We start from the raw sequence: 16,058 nt of genomic DNA, 5'->3' as shown, positions 1-16,058 counted from the left end.
ACGGCTAGGCTGACGCTGTGAAGTGGAGATGGATCTTAAGATGCAAACGATGGACAGCTCTGCTCTTGTAGCAGTTCATCCTTTATTCATTGCGAACGTGTTTACAGATATTATTAACTACAATAGAAAAAGGAGCATCTTTTAAAACTGGAGGCAAAAGAATCCTCATTATGATAAAAATGAGCAAGTAGTCCCAGTCAAACCATATTCAGAAACAAAGCATACAACACTAGTAATGATAGGTATTAACCATGAAACCGGAAAGAAAACAATTCACAAACAAGGCGTGATTGGTAGTAAACCTGAAAGATTATGATGATCTTCTATGGATCTCTGCAATGATAACCTAGAGACTGGGCTACTACACAGCCCTGAGGTATCTAAATTAAACAATTAAAACTTAAATTAAACATTGACACTCTTTTGTTCAAAAATAACCAATTGCAATATCTGAAATGCGTATCAATATTTTAAGGCTGCAAGACATCAGCAGCTTGTATGAGACCCTATATGAAAGCTTTCTGCAGAATACACCATGCCATTGTCAATGCACACATGCCACCTCATGGTCCATAATATTGGTAGAGATTTCCTTCTAATGATCTACACTGAAAACCCCGAAGTACAAAGGCAAAAGAGAGATACAAAAAAGCCTAATTTCTCCTAAACAGAAGAAGATAGACACTGCAACTAGATTAATTCATGTCACTGCAAAGAATATTCTGTAAAAGTAAACTGTAAAAAATCTGGAATACCCATAAAACTGAAGAAATCGCAAACATTACAAAATTGAGGAAAATACTAATAAACCATTAAACAGTTTTGATTGACAATTTGATATACTGATAATGTATCCCCCAAATAAAACAATACAGTAAAAGTGCACATACAAAATGAACAATCTAAAATAGCAGTGTACAGATATTAGCAACACGCAACAAACGCTTGCTAATTCCATCACCACACAGTGCAACATGACAACCTCCTAAAAAGTCAGGACAAAAAAAAATAAAAATAAATAAAAATTACAGATTCACAACCCTATCTATCTACAATATTACCCTTCATTTAAATTTCCCTTCATGCACGATTGTCCACTTCATCCATACCAATCAGTGGTCCTGATTGATGTGGTCCAGGTATGGAGTATGATAGAGGGTCCTGAACTAGGACTCGGTCTACTTCTAGGTGTAGGGGAGTGGGATCAGAAGCCCAGGTGTCCGGCTCGGAGTCAGGCACGGGCAGGTAGCCACCGTCACGGGGCAGGCACATGCAACAGCCTGCATCGGACAGGTCCAACTCGCTGTACTTGTACCCGGCCCGCTTCAGGAACTTGAAGTCTACCATGTCCTCAGACTCGCTCATCTCCACCAGAAGGTTCCAGAAGACGACGCTGAGGAGAATGCCCAGCAGCTGAAAGGCAACAGTTACCAGACTTAAGAAGTGATTTTTTTTTTTACTAACCATGAACCATGAATTGAACTAGTCCAATACCTCTTCTAAGCTAACTTAATTTTCTGGGGGCAAAACAAGTGAGGTTAAAAACCTTTGTAAACATTCATATAAAGTATTTGCATATTTGCCAATCTGCTCCATAGAACACTCTTAAAACACCATAACTGCACTGTAGATTATAAATTCCCCAAGCCATCCGTATGTACCTAGAACGGTCACTGCCATACTAAGGCGCTACAACGCTACAAACTGACATTTTTTTGCAATGGAATGAAATGGTGACTTTGAGAATAGAGTTATACTAGTGAAAACAGGGTTAGTACAATCAGATATCCTAAGGCTAGAACCAGGTGTAGTCAAATCAAGATAGCTTGGCAGGGACAAGTTGCCCAGTATAACAGCAGTAATAAAACTTCATGGACGGAAGCTGTAATGAACCAAATGTTTCCATAGCATGACCCCGATAATATATTAAAAGTGAACTGCCAACGGTATTCCTATCTCTGCTGTGCCAGGACTGCCACTGTGATTTACTGAGTCAGGCACAGTCACCCCCTCTAACGCTCTGCCCTTCCCCAGCATGGGAGTTCAGGTCTGAGGGATGACAAGTTTCCAGAGCAGCCCTCCCCCTCCGCCTCCCCTTTCCCCTTCCCATAATTGCTCTTATTATCAAATGGAAGGTCTTGAGCTGCGCAAAACCTGTGTATGACACTGCTGCCCTCTCTCCTCACCGGAAGGGCACCCCGCCAGTCAGTCTCAGAGACAGCGAGAGCAGGCTGTGCTCTTCTCTCTCTCTCTCTTTGTGTATGTGCGTGTGTGTGCGTGTGAGAGAGAGGGGAGGGGGGGTCATTATCTATCACTCCGCGTACTCTAGGTGTCGGTAGACAGAGACACAGACAGGAAAAATGAGGAAGAGAGAAAGGCAGAGAGATGGGGGATGGTGTGAAGAGAGAGAGAGATAAGAAGTGAAGGTAATGAGGAAGGGGTGCAGTTGGACTGGAGACGTAATGTTATGGATAAGGCATCTAATGACAGAAAGTGAAATCAGATATGAAACGATGAAGACAACATACTGTAGATGACGAGGATGATGGTGCGGGGGGAGAGAGAGAGAGAGGGAGGGAGGGAGAGAGAGGGCTGGGTTGACAGTTAAGGTGTCAGCGTCAGATCTGTGGCTAACACTTCCACATCAGTAGGAGGCTCTCTGTCACCGTGCCCCAGCGCCAACGCCCATTTCCCTTGCTCATTACTGACGTGGGGGTCTTAATGAAGTGATACACAAACAAGGCGGATGGAAAGCAATCAAAATGGAAATGCAGCTAGGGGGTTTGAAAAGCTTCTGTGAGAGAGAGAGAGAGAAAGAGAGACAGAGAGAGAGAGAGAGAAAGAGAAAGAAAGAGAGAGAGAAAAGAGAGAGAGAGAAAGAGGGAGCGAGCGATACAGAGAGAAAAAGTGAGTGAGGGAGTGAGGGAAGTCTGTGCCTGTATAGCAGAGGTAGAGAAGGGTAGATAATGGGCTTTCATAATCACATTTCCATTTTTACCATCACGCCAGCATAGACCTGTCGGCATGCCTCTGGCCCGCCAGTCAAAATTGCGACTTGCTGTGGTATTTCAATATGAATAAATCTACCTCTCTGTGCGTATGTGTGTGTGTGTGAGAGAGAGGGAGAAAGATGGGTAATAGGCTTTTATCAAAATCCCTTTTTGCACCCTTGTTGCTATAGCATTTCAATATGCCAACTCCCAGTATACGTGTGTGTGTGTGTGTGTGTGTGTGTGTGTGTGTGTGTGTGTGTGTGTGTGTGTGTGTGTGTGTACACAAGCGTGAAATCTACCTGTGGCAGGCCCACTGCACATGACAGCCCAATAGTAGCACCAATGTTGTCTCCCATCCAGAGGTTGACGGCGTGGATGCAGCCACGAACGTGAATCACCCCGTCCAGGACCTCCCGCTTGTACGGAAAAACAAGGGAACAACAATGAAAGGAATGACAAGGCCGAGATAGAGAGATGAAATGCAAGAAAAGAGATAAAAGAGTTGTTTCAGATGAGGCAATACTTTTGCCACAGCAAAAGATATAACAGGGTTAAATAAATACAAAGATAACAGACTTGATGCCACTATTAATAGTTAATGGTTGTTGTTTGTCAGTTTTTTCCCTGTACGCCAGTTAAAAAAAAAGCAGAGAGCCAAAAGGACTGCAGCGACAGCAGGAAGTGCCAGCAGCAGATGGGATACGGTCTGTGCTCCTGTGCAATAAATGATCTCACTGACACTCCTATCGCCATCACTTGAACCACTTCGGACTCTCCATGGCAAAACAAACAGCCCCAAAGCATGCTCCATTTGATAACCACGATGTGGAGATTATGCCATAAACTACAAATGTAAGGTTCACATGGTGCAGTTTTTAGTTTGACGCCCTGTGCGCAGCAGTAGCCCTTCAAAACCCGGAAACACTCACCTGGTCTTTCAAAGTCTTGTAGCCACAGAGTGTATTGACAACCTCTCCCACCTGATTTGCACAAAGAGAGGGAGGACATCATTCAGACCATGTGTGCATTAAAGGAGGGCACAGCAATTACATGATGGGCCAGACATAACAAAAACCAGCACCCTGAAAGGCTCCCTTCAGGAGGCAGTGTTTGTCAGGAAGTGCTACAGTAACTTCATTTATTCCATGAGTCCCTGTGTACATGTGTCCAGATTTCTGGCGTTGTCGGGTTTAAATCGAAGATCCATTTCATGTAACTCCACAAATCTAGATTTGCTGTGTCTGACTGAAGTCGGATTTACACCCCCAGATAACTCGATCGGATTTGGTTGTATATCGGAGAACGCACGCTTGTAACTTTTGAAACTAGATAACAACTGGAGATGACGTCTTCCCACATCTCATTCACTTTGAAATACTGAAACGAAATGTAAATGATCAAGACCATGCACCATTTTCTTTGCCCTCAAGTGCTGCATATCAGAAATGGCCAACAGAAAAGCAAATTATTCTGACGGCTCCTATCTATCTCTGATCTATTCCCATTCCCTACTGAATATCCTGTTTAAATCAAAGGTTTGTTGCAACATACCGTGATATTTCAGATGAAAGCTGGCTATTCCAATGTGTTGACATTAGAAAAACGTTGACTGCGACTGTTTTGGACAGAACGCGCTAATTCACTGAACAAATATTTTCATATTACTTTTCCACCACTTGTTAGTCATGTAATCCATTCATATCGATGTGAATCAATCAATACTAATACAACTTTAACTGTGATGTGTTTTTGTTTCATTTCACAACTTATTTACTATATAATCAACGGTAGCAGATGCCCGCTTGTAAACATTCCACATTTGATTTGAACTGACGCGGCCAAGATCTGGATTTGTCACTGCCATGTACCGTGAGATAAAGCAGTTAACCCCCCATGGATAGAGAAGCCGGGCTTTAGTCAAAATCGGGTTTATGCCATCATGTAAACGTACTGAGTGGGACGTACCCCTGTGGTCTTTAATAAACACTACAAAATGAACACACCTAGGTGTGATGACACACCAATTGGCTTTGTAAGTCCTTCGATCAAAGAGCAATCACTCAGTCTGGCTTTCTGCGTCTCCCATGGGCCGAGCATTGGCAAGAAGCAGGAGGGCCTTCGGCTCAAATCGCTACCGGCGATGATGGCTATCACGGCAGGTTATTCATTCCACTGGAATTATTTTGAAGTCCCTGCTTGGCTGCACCGTTGCCCACTGATGTCAAACTTCAACAGCCAAGTATTAGAAGCGATTAGATCTAGGAGCCCCTGTCGAGTGATTCTGCCTTTATCTGTGCCACATATCACTGGGTAAAGCAGCTGGCACCAAGGACCCCAGGCTAATCCATGCCTCTCAGCCATGCCCTCATCAATTCACTGCATTAATTCAGTGGGGCAATTCTGTTCGGCTGCACTTAACCACATAGAAAACTACTTAAATAACAGGGTATTTAAAAAAAAAAAAAAAATCTGAACCAAGAGAAAAATGTAATTGATTTCAGCGTTGACTGAAACCTAAATAGAAACTTCAATTTGGCTCTTTAATGAAATGCCATTGAGACTTAATAGAATTTGACAACAAAATGGCCTGATTAAATTCCAGCCTGGGACTTATTTCAAGCAGCCAAACAATCAGGGTGCTAATGTAATTTATCAGGATGCCAGTCATCTATTGGCAAGGGACAAAACCTCCACAATGAGTCAGTGACATCTGAACGTAAATGGACTGCATGTATAATTCATACAATAGTACACTTTGGGGATATTGCCATAACCATCACCCATGTGTCTTCTGATATGAGCTCCATAAACCAATAACCTACAGTTTACTCATACTCTCTGAGCATGGAACTGGCCTCCCAATGCATTACTGATCCATTACCAAGAGCTAAAATCATTAGCCCCATATGATCCTATGGTGGGAGCCACTCAGAGCCCCGCATAGGGTCTCTCTCTGGATGAGGAGAGCCGGTTAATTCAATCCATTTGCTGTGTTCATGGAGCACTTCCTTCTTACTGTGGAGCTGGGGCGCGCCCCAGACATGCATTTCAATGGCTGCACATGGCAATGGAAAGTGCCATCAATGCTGCAGTTGCTCTTGCGTCTGCCCCATGCTGATGAAAGGTCTTGAGGGTAAGCGACCGAGGCAGGACTGCTAACCTTGTGACGGACACAGCACGTGTATGGAACCCCACATGCCAGGGGGCCTGTTCCATTGCAGAAGTGATACTGGTTGACCGCCCAGTCCTTATACTCATCGCCGCCACAGCAGGAGAACTAGGGAGTGGAAGAGAATGAGAATCAATCAATGTGGGAAAAAAATAATATATATGGGAGTGCATATATTTACAGAGAGAGAGAAAGGAAGAAAGAGTGACAGGGAGAGACTTCAACTAGGTCATCTCTTTCCATCTTTAGTGAAAACAAACAGTGCCTCCCGTTTGGACCCTTTTAAAATGAACTTTAATGGCCAAGTGCCATTCAAAAGAAATTAGCATATTTCTGGGTAGGTTATATTATCTGCCACTCTTTATAACCATATCCACATCTTCAAATCCAGGGGAACGATAGTGAAAGAGGTGAGCCTGCCTCTTTTTCCAACCTGAGACAGCATATTGACTTTAATCTCGCTGCTATTTCTGCCAGGGAACAGATATTTGAGGAGAAGATTGCCTTGGAGTGGGACGATGGAACCATGTTAAAATTGAACACTTAATTAAAAGCTCCCATTTACACTCTGCAATGGCAAACCTAATCTACGCATGGCTGAATGCCATAGAAAAAGGCCCATTTCTCTGTCTTTCACTGTGAGTGACGGTTATGGCCTTGGCAGAGTCTGTTGTTTACACGTAATGATGGGAACACCGTAGTGGTTCATGGTCCAGGGTAAATGGCTCTGTCTTAAATTCTGTCACCCTTTCCTACTTAATGAATTCAACCACTTATCAACCCCCTACCTTTTGCTGCACATAGTCCAAGATGTTCTTGAAGTCCAGATCGTCGTAGTAGTGCTTTATGCCCTCTCGAATGGTCTTGTGGAACAAGGCAGACGTCTGTGCAGGAGAGTGCAATGAAAGAGGGATGAGATTTCACTTGAAGTATATGGGCTCATTACATAGGCTATAACCATGCTCTTAAAATGTCTGAGAATGTGGTGATGTGTGAATTCAGTCACCTTCGTCTCGAAAATGAGAGCTATGATGAGACCCAGGGCCTGCAGGGCCAGAAGAGCACAGAGCACACAGAGGAACTGCGGGGGGGGGGGGGAGAGAGAGAGAGAGAGAAAAAAAAGAGAGACAAATGAGCACTACACTGCAAAAATGTAGCTTTCAAAAACATGAAAAAAAGTAATAAAATCGGGGATGTATTACTTAAAAATAAGCAAAATTATATGCCAAAAGACCAGGAAAATTTGACTTACCAAGATTTAAAAAAATATAAAACCCAAATATATCTTAAAACTACTGTGGCCAGACTAAAAACAAGTACAGTCTTAATACTGACTTTGACAAAGCAGTTTTGTACTTGTCAGTGGTGATAAAGCTAGTTTGAGCTTGCTCAAAACCAGTAATAAAATCTCAGTAACAAGGTGTTATACCTTATTAAGATAATTTAAGACTAAAACGCTTGAAGCAAGTGAAATGTTTCATAAAAATGCATAAAAAATGCCTAGTAAGAAGAGGCATCTTGACAAAAAACAAGCATATATTGCCTTGAATCAAGATATTTAGGGAGTCTGTCTGCCCTCCTCTTCTCACCTCACTTTATCCCATGCCACTGCCCATCCTGTTACTGGCTATAATAGCCCCTTGGACAGACTTTACTTTTAATTTACTATTTATATCACTTTGCACTATCCTCACACACACAAGCACAGTACTTTATTTGCACTATCCATTCAATTCAATTCAATTTTATTTATATAGCGCCATAACAATACAATTGCCTCTAGGCGCTTAACAGAGCCCAGAGCCTGAACCCCTATGCACATGTCCCCATGCACCTATCCACACATGCACATGAACACTCTTTGCACTCCTTGCACTACTCTCCACTACTTTCAACACTGTCACAATTAATGCACATATATAGGGCCATATTTAATCATATTTATCTGTACCTGTAAACACCCCACCCCCAGCGTACATGTTCTCCCTATGTGTATTGTTAGGTTTCCTCCGGTAGGAGGTAACCTATTGTTATTGTAGGCTTTCTTATTAGGTTTCCTCCGGTAGGAGGTAACCTATTGTTATTGTAGGCTTTCTTATGTTAGTACCATGGGAGTCAATGGCAGCCCCTAGAACCATATGGTAACTTTTTGTGAAATTTGGCACACTCATTAAGGACAGTCCCTTCTTCATTCACACCAAGTTTCATGGCTCTCATGACACCACTCTAGCGCCACCAACAGGTCAAAGTTGGACTTTTGTAACACACACAACTTTTGAACCGTATGACCGATTTTCAAAAATGAGGTACCCTTGGATTCCCTGGATCAAGACGAATTTTACCCACCCCATAGCGTCAATTTCCGGTTATATAGATTTTCCGTTATTTCCGGTTTTATCAAAAACCTTTGAAAGCCTACTCCTCCTACAATTTTTGGCAAATCTTCTTCAAAATCACCAGAGATGATCTTCAGACATAGCCTCACAAAAGTTACTATTTAGAATTTTGATCCTCATAACCGTTTGTCCGGTACAGCCACTCAAATTCAGCAGAACAGCGGCCAAACAGGAAGTGAAGTGATATGTCAGCAAATATTTGAGTGATATTGACGTTATAGAGTGTGTTTAATTCGTCTTGATCCAGGGAATCTAATGGTACCTCATTTTTGAAAATCAGTCATACGGTTCAAAAGTTGCATGTGTAAACACAAGTCCAACTGTGACCCGTTGGTGGCGCTAGAGTGGTCTAATGAGAGGCATGAAACTTGCTGTGAATAAAGAAGGGACTGTCCTTAATGAGTGTGCCAAATTTCACAGCTTTCTAGCACAGTATTGCATTTGAAATTTAATATCCCATTGGTAAGTATGCAGCATGAATTTTTCTTTACGGTGACAAATTGTCACAAAACTACATTTTTCCCTGGTTTGCAATGTTTGGAGGAGGAAACCGCCATCACTGCTTGCAGCTATATTTTTTATTGTTTTTATTGTGATTCATGTATGTATGTTTGTGAGTTAAGTTAAGTGTATAAGCTACTGGATGACCTTAATTTCCCTCGGGATCAATAAAGTATCCATCTATCTATCTAGTATTTATCTATTTAGAACCACTATTACACTATTATGGAAGGATAACTCAATTGTTAATCACTTCAAAATAAAAGGTTGGCATCAATGAGGCCATTCAATTTATTGTTCACAACATCAAGGGGAATGCAGCATCCATGCCACTCAAGCATGGTTCTAAACCAAACTCAATGCACTTGAATTGTTTGGAGGTTTTGCAAATCTTCAGATTTTACCATTGAGTCCACCACTTCATATAGCCAATGTCTCAGTCTGACTGACCACATCAAGATCACATCTGACCACGTCTATCAACAGCCCCCCCCCCCTCACCACCACCACCCCCCGCTGGCTGTGCAGCATGTTAATGATGATTTGCCTGCTGCAGAGAGCCATCCCGTGGATAGTAACAGCCATTACTCACCATGTGTAACAGAGTCTTGTTGTCCCTGAGCGAGCCCACCATGCCCACCAGCGACACGGTGAACATCACCAGGCCCAGCAGGATGAGCACCACGGCGGGGGCCAGGAACACGCCCTCCAGGGTGCGGTTCCTCTGGCGCTCCACCTCAGCATACAGCCCCACACACAACACGCACAGGCCCAGGAGCTGGGGGGCAGACAAGAGAGGGAAAGGTTGGTTAGGTATGGCGCCATGGATGAGCATGTTCCTTCACAAGCTGCATTCGGCTGGATGGCATGTGGCCATCTGTTCATGTATTGTTTAAACACATCTGGGCTGAACACACTGGCATGTGTAGGTTTAAACTACACTCTTACTGATGCTCTGTGCACATGCAGTGCAACATGTGCGTGTCCACACCGACCATTATCCTGATGTGAAGTGTGATCATGACTTAAAGTTGTAACCGACCTAAAAAAGGCCTAAGGACAAGCTTTGCGTGAGAGCGAGTTTGACATGATGGCTGTGAGCGCTACCTAATCTAATTAGGCTTGTCGTCATGTCGTGATGGGCTCGTCCTGACCAATCCAAATTGATTTACTATTACTGCTTGAGTCTGATGGATCTGTGCAGCTCAGAATTTAAATGCAAAGACTCTTTGCCTCTCTCTCTACAGCACTCGGCAGTCACATAAATAATGCTCATGCATGAGATTGAAACAGGCAGGCTTGCAGGCTTTTTTGACCACCAGTCCAGCCTTTCATGGCATCCTGTTGTGCCAATGGTTATGAATTGCCCTGAAGCTTTACCAACTGCACTCCACTCTACATCTCCATGTTTCACCTGCAGTACAACCTCCAGCAAAGATACAGAGACAAACAAATGACGGCATGTCGGGCTAAATGAGAAAAATGACTTTCCACTTGCATCGCTTTTGTGGAAGGAGCTATGGCCCTCCTGCCGCAAACTTCGAGGCACTGGGGATCCATTTGTCATGCTTCAGACAGCTGGCGGCCAACTGTAAAGCCACAGACGGGTAAGAGCTCTCGCCACCTGCATTTTGATTTTCAATTTACGAGAAAGACCATTTCCTAAACATCCTCTTTCTCTCCCCCATCTCGCTCAGCTGTAGTAAACAACAGCCAGCATCACTAACCTCACCCAACCTCCAGCACACATCTTTCACATGGTACCCTTATTAATTTCACAGAGAGCCACATTGGCCTCTGTTCAATGCTCCGATCTCTCTGGATGAAACGAGCAGGCGGGAAGTAATAAAAGTGACACAGGTCTGCTTCAATGCTGGGAGAGTTATTGTTGCGGACCAAGAGAGGACACTAAAGCACAAGCAAGGGACGAGAGTGAGAGAGGGCGAGAGCGAAATTAAAAAGAAAACAAGGGCGCAAATCAAACTGCGCATCCGAGAGACTAATATATGGCGAAGAGTAGAAATAAAAGCAAGAAGGAGATGAACGGAGCACAAAGAATGACTAATTTTTATTAAAGGGCTCCACAAAGAATATTCCTGGCTAATCTATACGAAAAAGCTGTAACAAATGAATGCTAAACTACACTATAGAGATAGCAACTTATATTACTCCAGTCCTGACCTGGGCCTAGTTTCCCGAACGCTAAAAAGGACTTGAAATCGGTCGTAAGAGGGATCCTTGCAGAGCGGTTTCCCGACGCCGCACTTACGGCTATGATGAGTCTACGATGTCGTCAAAATCCACGTAGGCCGTTAAGATACGTCGTTATCGGGAAACGAGGCCCTGATGTCTTTTAAAAGTTAACAGTCAATAAGAGAGATAAGGATCTTACATCTGACCACTTCTCGGGTAACATTTTGTAGCTCTGAGCATGAAACAACTTAACGATCACTGGTCTCAAATGACATGGAGGTGGATATGTCAGTTAAATATTTTCTGGAATTATAGTGTGGAAAACTTTCAAGTGAGAAGAGCTTGGTCCACCAAATTGCTAGCAGGCAAATCAGCAACAGACTCAGGATGTTTAATGCAATCCATTTCAATAGAGGCCTAAAGCTAAATGATGCCTAATACGTAACACCCAAATAAATCCCTATGGATGGTGTGCCCACTACAACGAAGTAACTTAAATATGGGTTTTAAAATACCTACCGCATCAAACCACTGACATAATGTTCCTTGAAACAGGGTACATGTGGATCATTATGGACGAGGGCTAAACACAAATAATAATTTGTTTAATTTGTGTCCAATAGCTGCAACCAAAAGATGTCTGCATTTCCATTTGTTTTCGTTTGTATATGCAAAACAAACACACAGATTCAGTCTTTAATTTCCCTGTGGGGGTGCCTGAAACAATCAGTTGCTATTCATTGAGTCCAACCCAAGACTAACTGCAAGACTATGGTCTGGCTGACTGACAGGGTTGCCTACAGGGTTGCCAAGGGCTTGGTGTGAAATGTAGTTCAATACGGCATGTAAGGTTATCGAAACTCCAAATAAACATTAAGCAAACCCTAGCGTAAACTTTGATTGCTTTTAGTCAGTCAGCCCAGAAAGTTACTCCATCTGTAGGATAGGACTCAGTAGGAAAACATTTCTGGAAGTTGAAGACTGCAGAAAATTTCAGACTTCTTTCTGAAATGTTACTTTCGGCCTCAGTTTGTGCATAGATGATATCAGCTGTGTAATTTCTGTTCAAGGCTAATGCACACAAAATATATCTGATATAGCAAATGAGTATTTATTTACTAAAGGATTGTTTACTTTTTAACATTAAGTGTAATTATGTAAAATGAGATGACTCTAAAATTATAAACAATGTACTACATGTGTCCAAGAGATTTTTGTATTATTTTGAATTCATATAAAATATTTATGACCGTTCAAATTTTATCTGAACTGTCCTGTCTCTTTAAATCTTCCAGTGTGCTCCTTTGCCCCACGCCCTGTCTGATTCATGTTGACATGTTAACAAAACAAAGAGCCTCTGTTTGGACCGAGAGTTCGCTCTTAAACTGGCCAAATTATTTTCATGCTTAAAACAAATGTTATGAACTACCGTGATTGCAATAACACATGAACTGACAATACCTGTAAGGTGACTGCCCCAAACGCTAATTTAGTTTAAGGACATGACAGCTTATGCTGTCAACGAACCCTGGGACGCACGACAGATTAATGGACTACTTGTGTGTAGAATTCTATACCTTGAACCTAGGGCTGCTAATGCAGTGTAAGCAAAGTGAAGCCAACTAACCTAGACTATCTTTATATTGTCTAGCACGCTGATGCTAGGGCTATAGGAGTGAGGGACTATGGCACTAAAGTCTCTAATGGTAACGCACGCTACCAAGAACTACCACAGCTAGCTATCCTAGCTAATATTAGCTCATTAGTTATAACAGAAACCACAGTGCGATACTTACCGAAAAAAGCATAGAGTACACGTTTAGAGTGAACTTGATAAAATAATAGAAGCGGATGTTGTCTTTCCATTTTGAGTAATAATCAGGCATGGTGAACAGTTGCTACCCTATCGTCATTCCACAAATGGGTTCATTCATGCTAGTTCATGGCAAGAAGGCAACATATTTTCTAAATTAAAAGACGGCTGCACTATTTCTCTTTCATTTTCTAGATCATTTAAATTCGAAACCGATACTGTCGATAAAAACACAGCGCATCCTGTATGAAATATTCAAAATGTACTACCCTCGTAAACAAAAACAACTTCCGAGCCGCTGTCCATGCCTTTACAAGACACACTTAAAGGGACAGCCTCATAAATGGCAAACTGAACACGGAAAGATAACAGAACTGTTGACGATCAAGTGTGTTACTTTAAATAATTAAGACTACTATAATATCGCCACACTAGTTCGCCGATGAAACAAAGAAGACGTCTGCACGTGCTTTCTAACGCCTTGAAGAAAATAGGTCGCCTGTCTTCTTTACCAGCTTCTGCCCTCTGGCTATTTCATTGGCTTGTGCTTTGCATCCTCCGCTGCTTTGTTTGGAGGATGTGTAGATACAGCAGGATAACACCTATGTGGACCCCAAGAACACTTACATTTTATTGCATCATCTCGTTAGTCTTATTTACTCTTTGTTCGGATTGGACAGAGGAAAAAGAGGGTTTAGTTTGAATTGTGTCCGGGCAGAGGGAGTAGGCTTAACATGTTTGACCATTAGCTGGCCTGGCCTGGCTATAAGGCAGGGCTGCCCAATTTGGGGCCCGCGGGCCAAATGTGGCACGCGCTGGATTTATTTTGGCCCGCGCTCCGGTCAGAATTATAGTTAGAACGTCATTCGTTAGACAGCATTTTAACCCATTTTTAACAGGGTCTCTGTTTCAACGTCATATTTAACTAAGACTGGTTGCAGTTCACTGCTTGGCCACAGTTTTAACATTGTTTCAGATGGGTCAAGGGGGGCGCTATTGACCTTTTGTCAATACAGATCCATATCTATGGTTATCTTGTTGCTATGCTAGCTAACTAGCTAGCTTTTACCTTAACCTTAAACGATTTAAATGGAAGAGCTCCGTTTGCATGAAATGATAGCTAGTTATCTAGCTGATGTTATAGTCTTCTCAACTTACATGTAGGCCTATAATGGGAAAAGGTAGAACAAGTTCATATTCATGAGTTCAAATTCACACATGTCAACACGAGTTTAGCAACTGCCAACTGTAAGTACCTTACTTATGTTTGAGTAAAGAATGTTGATATGAAATATGAAATCAACCAGTAGTCAATGTGCAAGCTCTCTCTCTCTCTTTATCTGAGTTGGGGCAGTCTGTCCTTCAGTTGAGGTCAAGGCATGACGCTCTCTTGCTACAAGTTTCACCTGCTCGTGTTAGCTTAACAAATGTTTGTGGAGGTAGCCTTTGGAGTCAAGTGCTGTCACGGCGCTTGTTTCCACGGCACAGCTTACACGTAACTGTTATATCTTTCTCTTTTGACGGATACAAATAGAAAATAATGGGAGTATTTCCATCGAAACATCAGCAGTCACTCTTGTTGCCTGCAATCATGTTTATTAGCCTTTAACTTGCTGTTAGTTGATTGGCCATTATAGAAGTCCCCTACCTATCTTCCCTGTGTATACTAATAGATTACATAAAATTAGTATGATATGTTAATAAATGTTTCTTTTTTTACCTGAAGCAAATGTTATCTTTCCCCATTATTTTCGTCTTGGAGTATACCAGAATGCTTAATTTACATGTTAAAATAACAAAAAAATCTGGGGGGGATACCCCCAGAACCCCCTTCAGGCAGGGCTTGGTTTGTCACCTTTTTTTTTAGCCCTTCTGAGTTTGCAGGTATGTACATTAAAGGTAATGTTAATTGGGTACACATATGCAATACATTTCAATATAATGGGACATGACCTAACATGAAACTCTGGTTTTGGCCCGCGGCCCTCCACTCCGATTAATATTTGGCCCCTGACAAGAAAGAATTTGGGCACCCCTGCTATAAGGAGTTAAGGGCAGGCCACACTAAGCGGATTTTCATACTTTTGCGGAAAATAACTTGACAAACTGGCCTCCCGGCCAGATAAATCTGCCATTTGGAGCGTTACTTTCCGTCAAGGTTAGAATCCCCTCTCCAGAGTGGGAAGGTTGCAATCTACCCTGCTATCAGGGCCTGTCTGGCCGCAAATCGGGTTTGAATCCGCGAATCTGATGACGTAATTATCCCACGTGAACGCTGGAAGCTGTCAAGTAGTCACGTACATCTTCCCAATCGCAATAAAAACAAAAAAATGTAAGTCTTCTGTTCTGTTTATGGCTGGCAAACAACGATCTAAGAAGGGCACGTTTTATTCACTGAGTTACCAAAGCAGTCTTCTTTATGGGGACTAATTTACACTGCACTGAATTACACAACTTATATTACCAGATACATATAATAGTGGACATTACACTAGGCAACATGGATCTCATTCATATCTCATCCAGTCGAAATCTTAGCAGGATTGAACACATCTTTATTACAGCGTATTCAGGGTCAGTGCCGTTTTTGAGTTTCCAAACAGCAAAAAAAAAAATGTATAGTTATAAGTCAGGTTTAGCTTTTCCTGTGTGAATCCACATGTGTATTTTTAATTTCTGTTAGTGCCCCTCGCAAAAGACGACAATACATGACATTTTAATGCATTTACCTGTATACACCCCTTAAAAATGTCATGCGGTAAAACAAATTTATTTTCAGTATAATATTAAAATTAATGTTAATGGCTCTGTTACAAACAATCAAAATGTAATTATTGATCTACACAGATGCTATACCCAGTTGCAGAATGTCAACACTAGAATTTTAAATATTTGATATTTTGTCTTTAAAGACAGCAGCATGTCATCTGTCAACATTTGTTACATCTTTTTTCAATTAGAGAGGCAAAAGTGCTTTAAAGTCAGGCATACCT

At 42.1% G+C, this 16,058-nt stretch overlaps 1 protein-coding gene across 1 annotated transcript; it reads right to left on the bottom strand.

Annotated features, from left to right (window-relative positions):
- Nucleotides 1–1,080: 1,080 nt before the first annotated feature.
- LOC308375860 (tetraspanin-15) lies at nucleotides 1,081–13,279 on the bottom strand (the record flags this gene model as incomplete). The annotated part of the gene is made up of 8 exons (XM_080852055.1): nucleotides 13,049–13,279; nucleotides 9,652–9,837; nucleotides 7,169–7,243; nucleotides 6,951–7,046; nucleotides 6,154–6,270; nucleotides 3,923–3,973; nucleotides 3,293–3,409; nucleotides 1,081–1,413 (listed from the first exon to the last, which is right to left on the bottom strand). Exons 1-8 carry the CDS (start codon nucleotides 13,136–13,138, stop codon nucleotides 1,081–1,083), a joined length of 1,065 nt encoding a protein of 354 aa, XP_080708181.1. The 5' UTR covers nucleotides 13,139–13,279.
- Nucleotides 13,280–16,058: the final 2,779 nt, after the last annotated feature.

The sequence above is a fragment of the Sprattus sprattus genome, assembly GCF_963457725.1.
Source record: "Sprattus sprattus genome assembly, chromosome: 15".
Lineage (NCBI taxonomy): Eukaryota > Metazoa > Chordata > Actinopteri > Clupeiformes > Clupeidae > Sprattus > Sprattus sprattus.
Note: the sequence above shows the minus strand (reverse complement) of the source record. Positions and strands in the feature narration are given on the sequence as shown.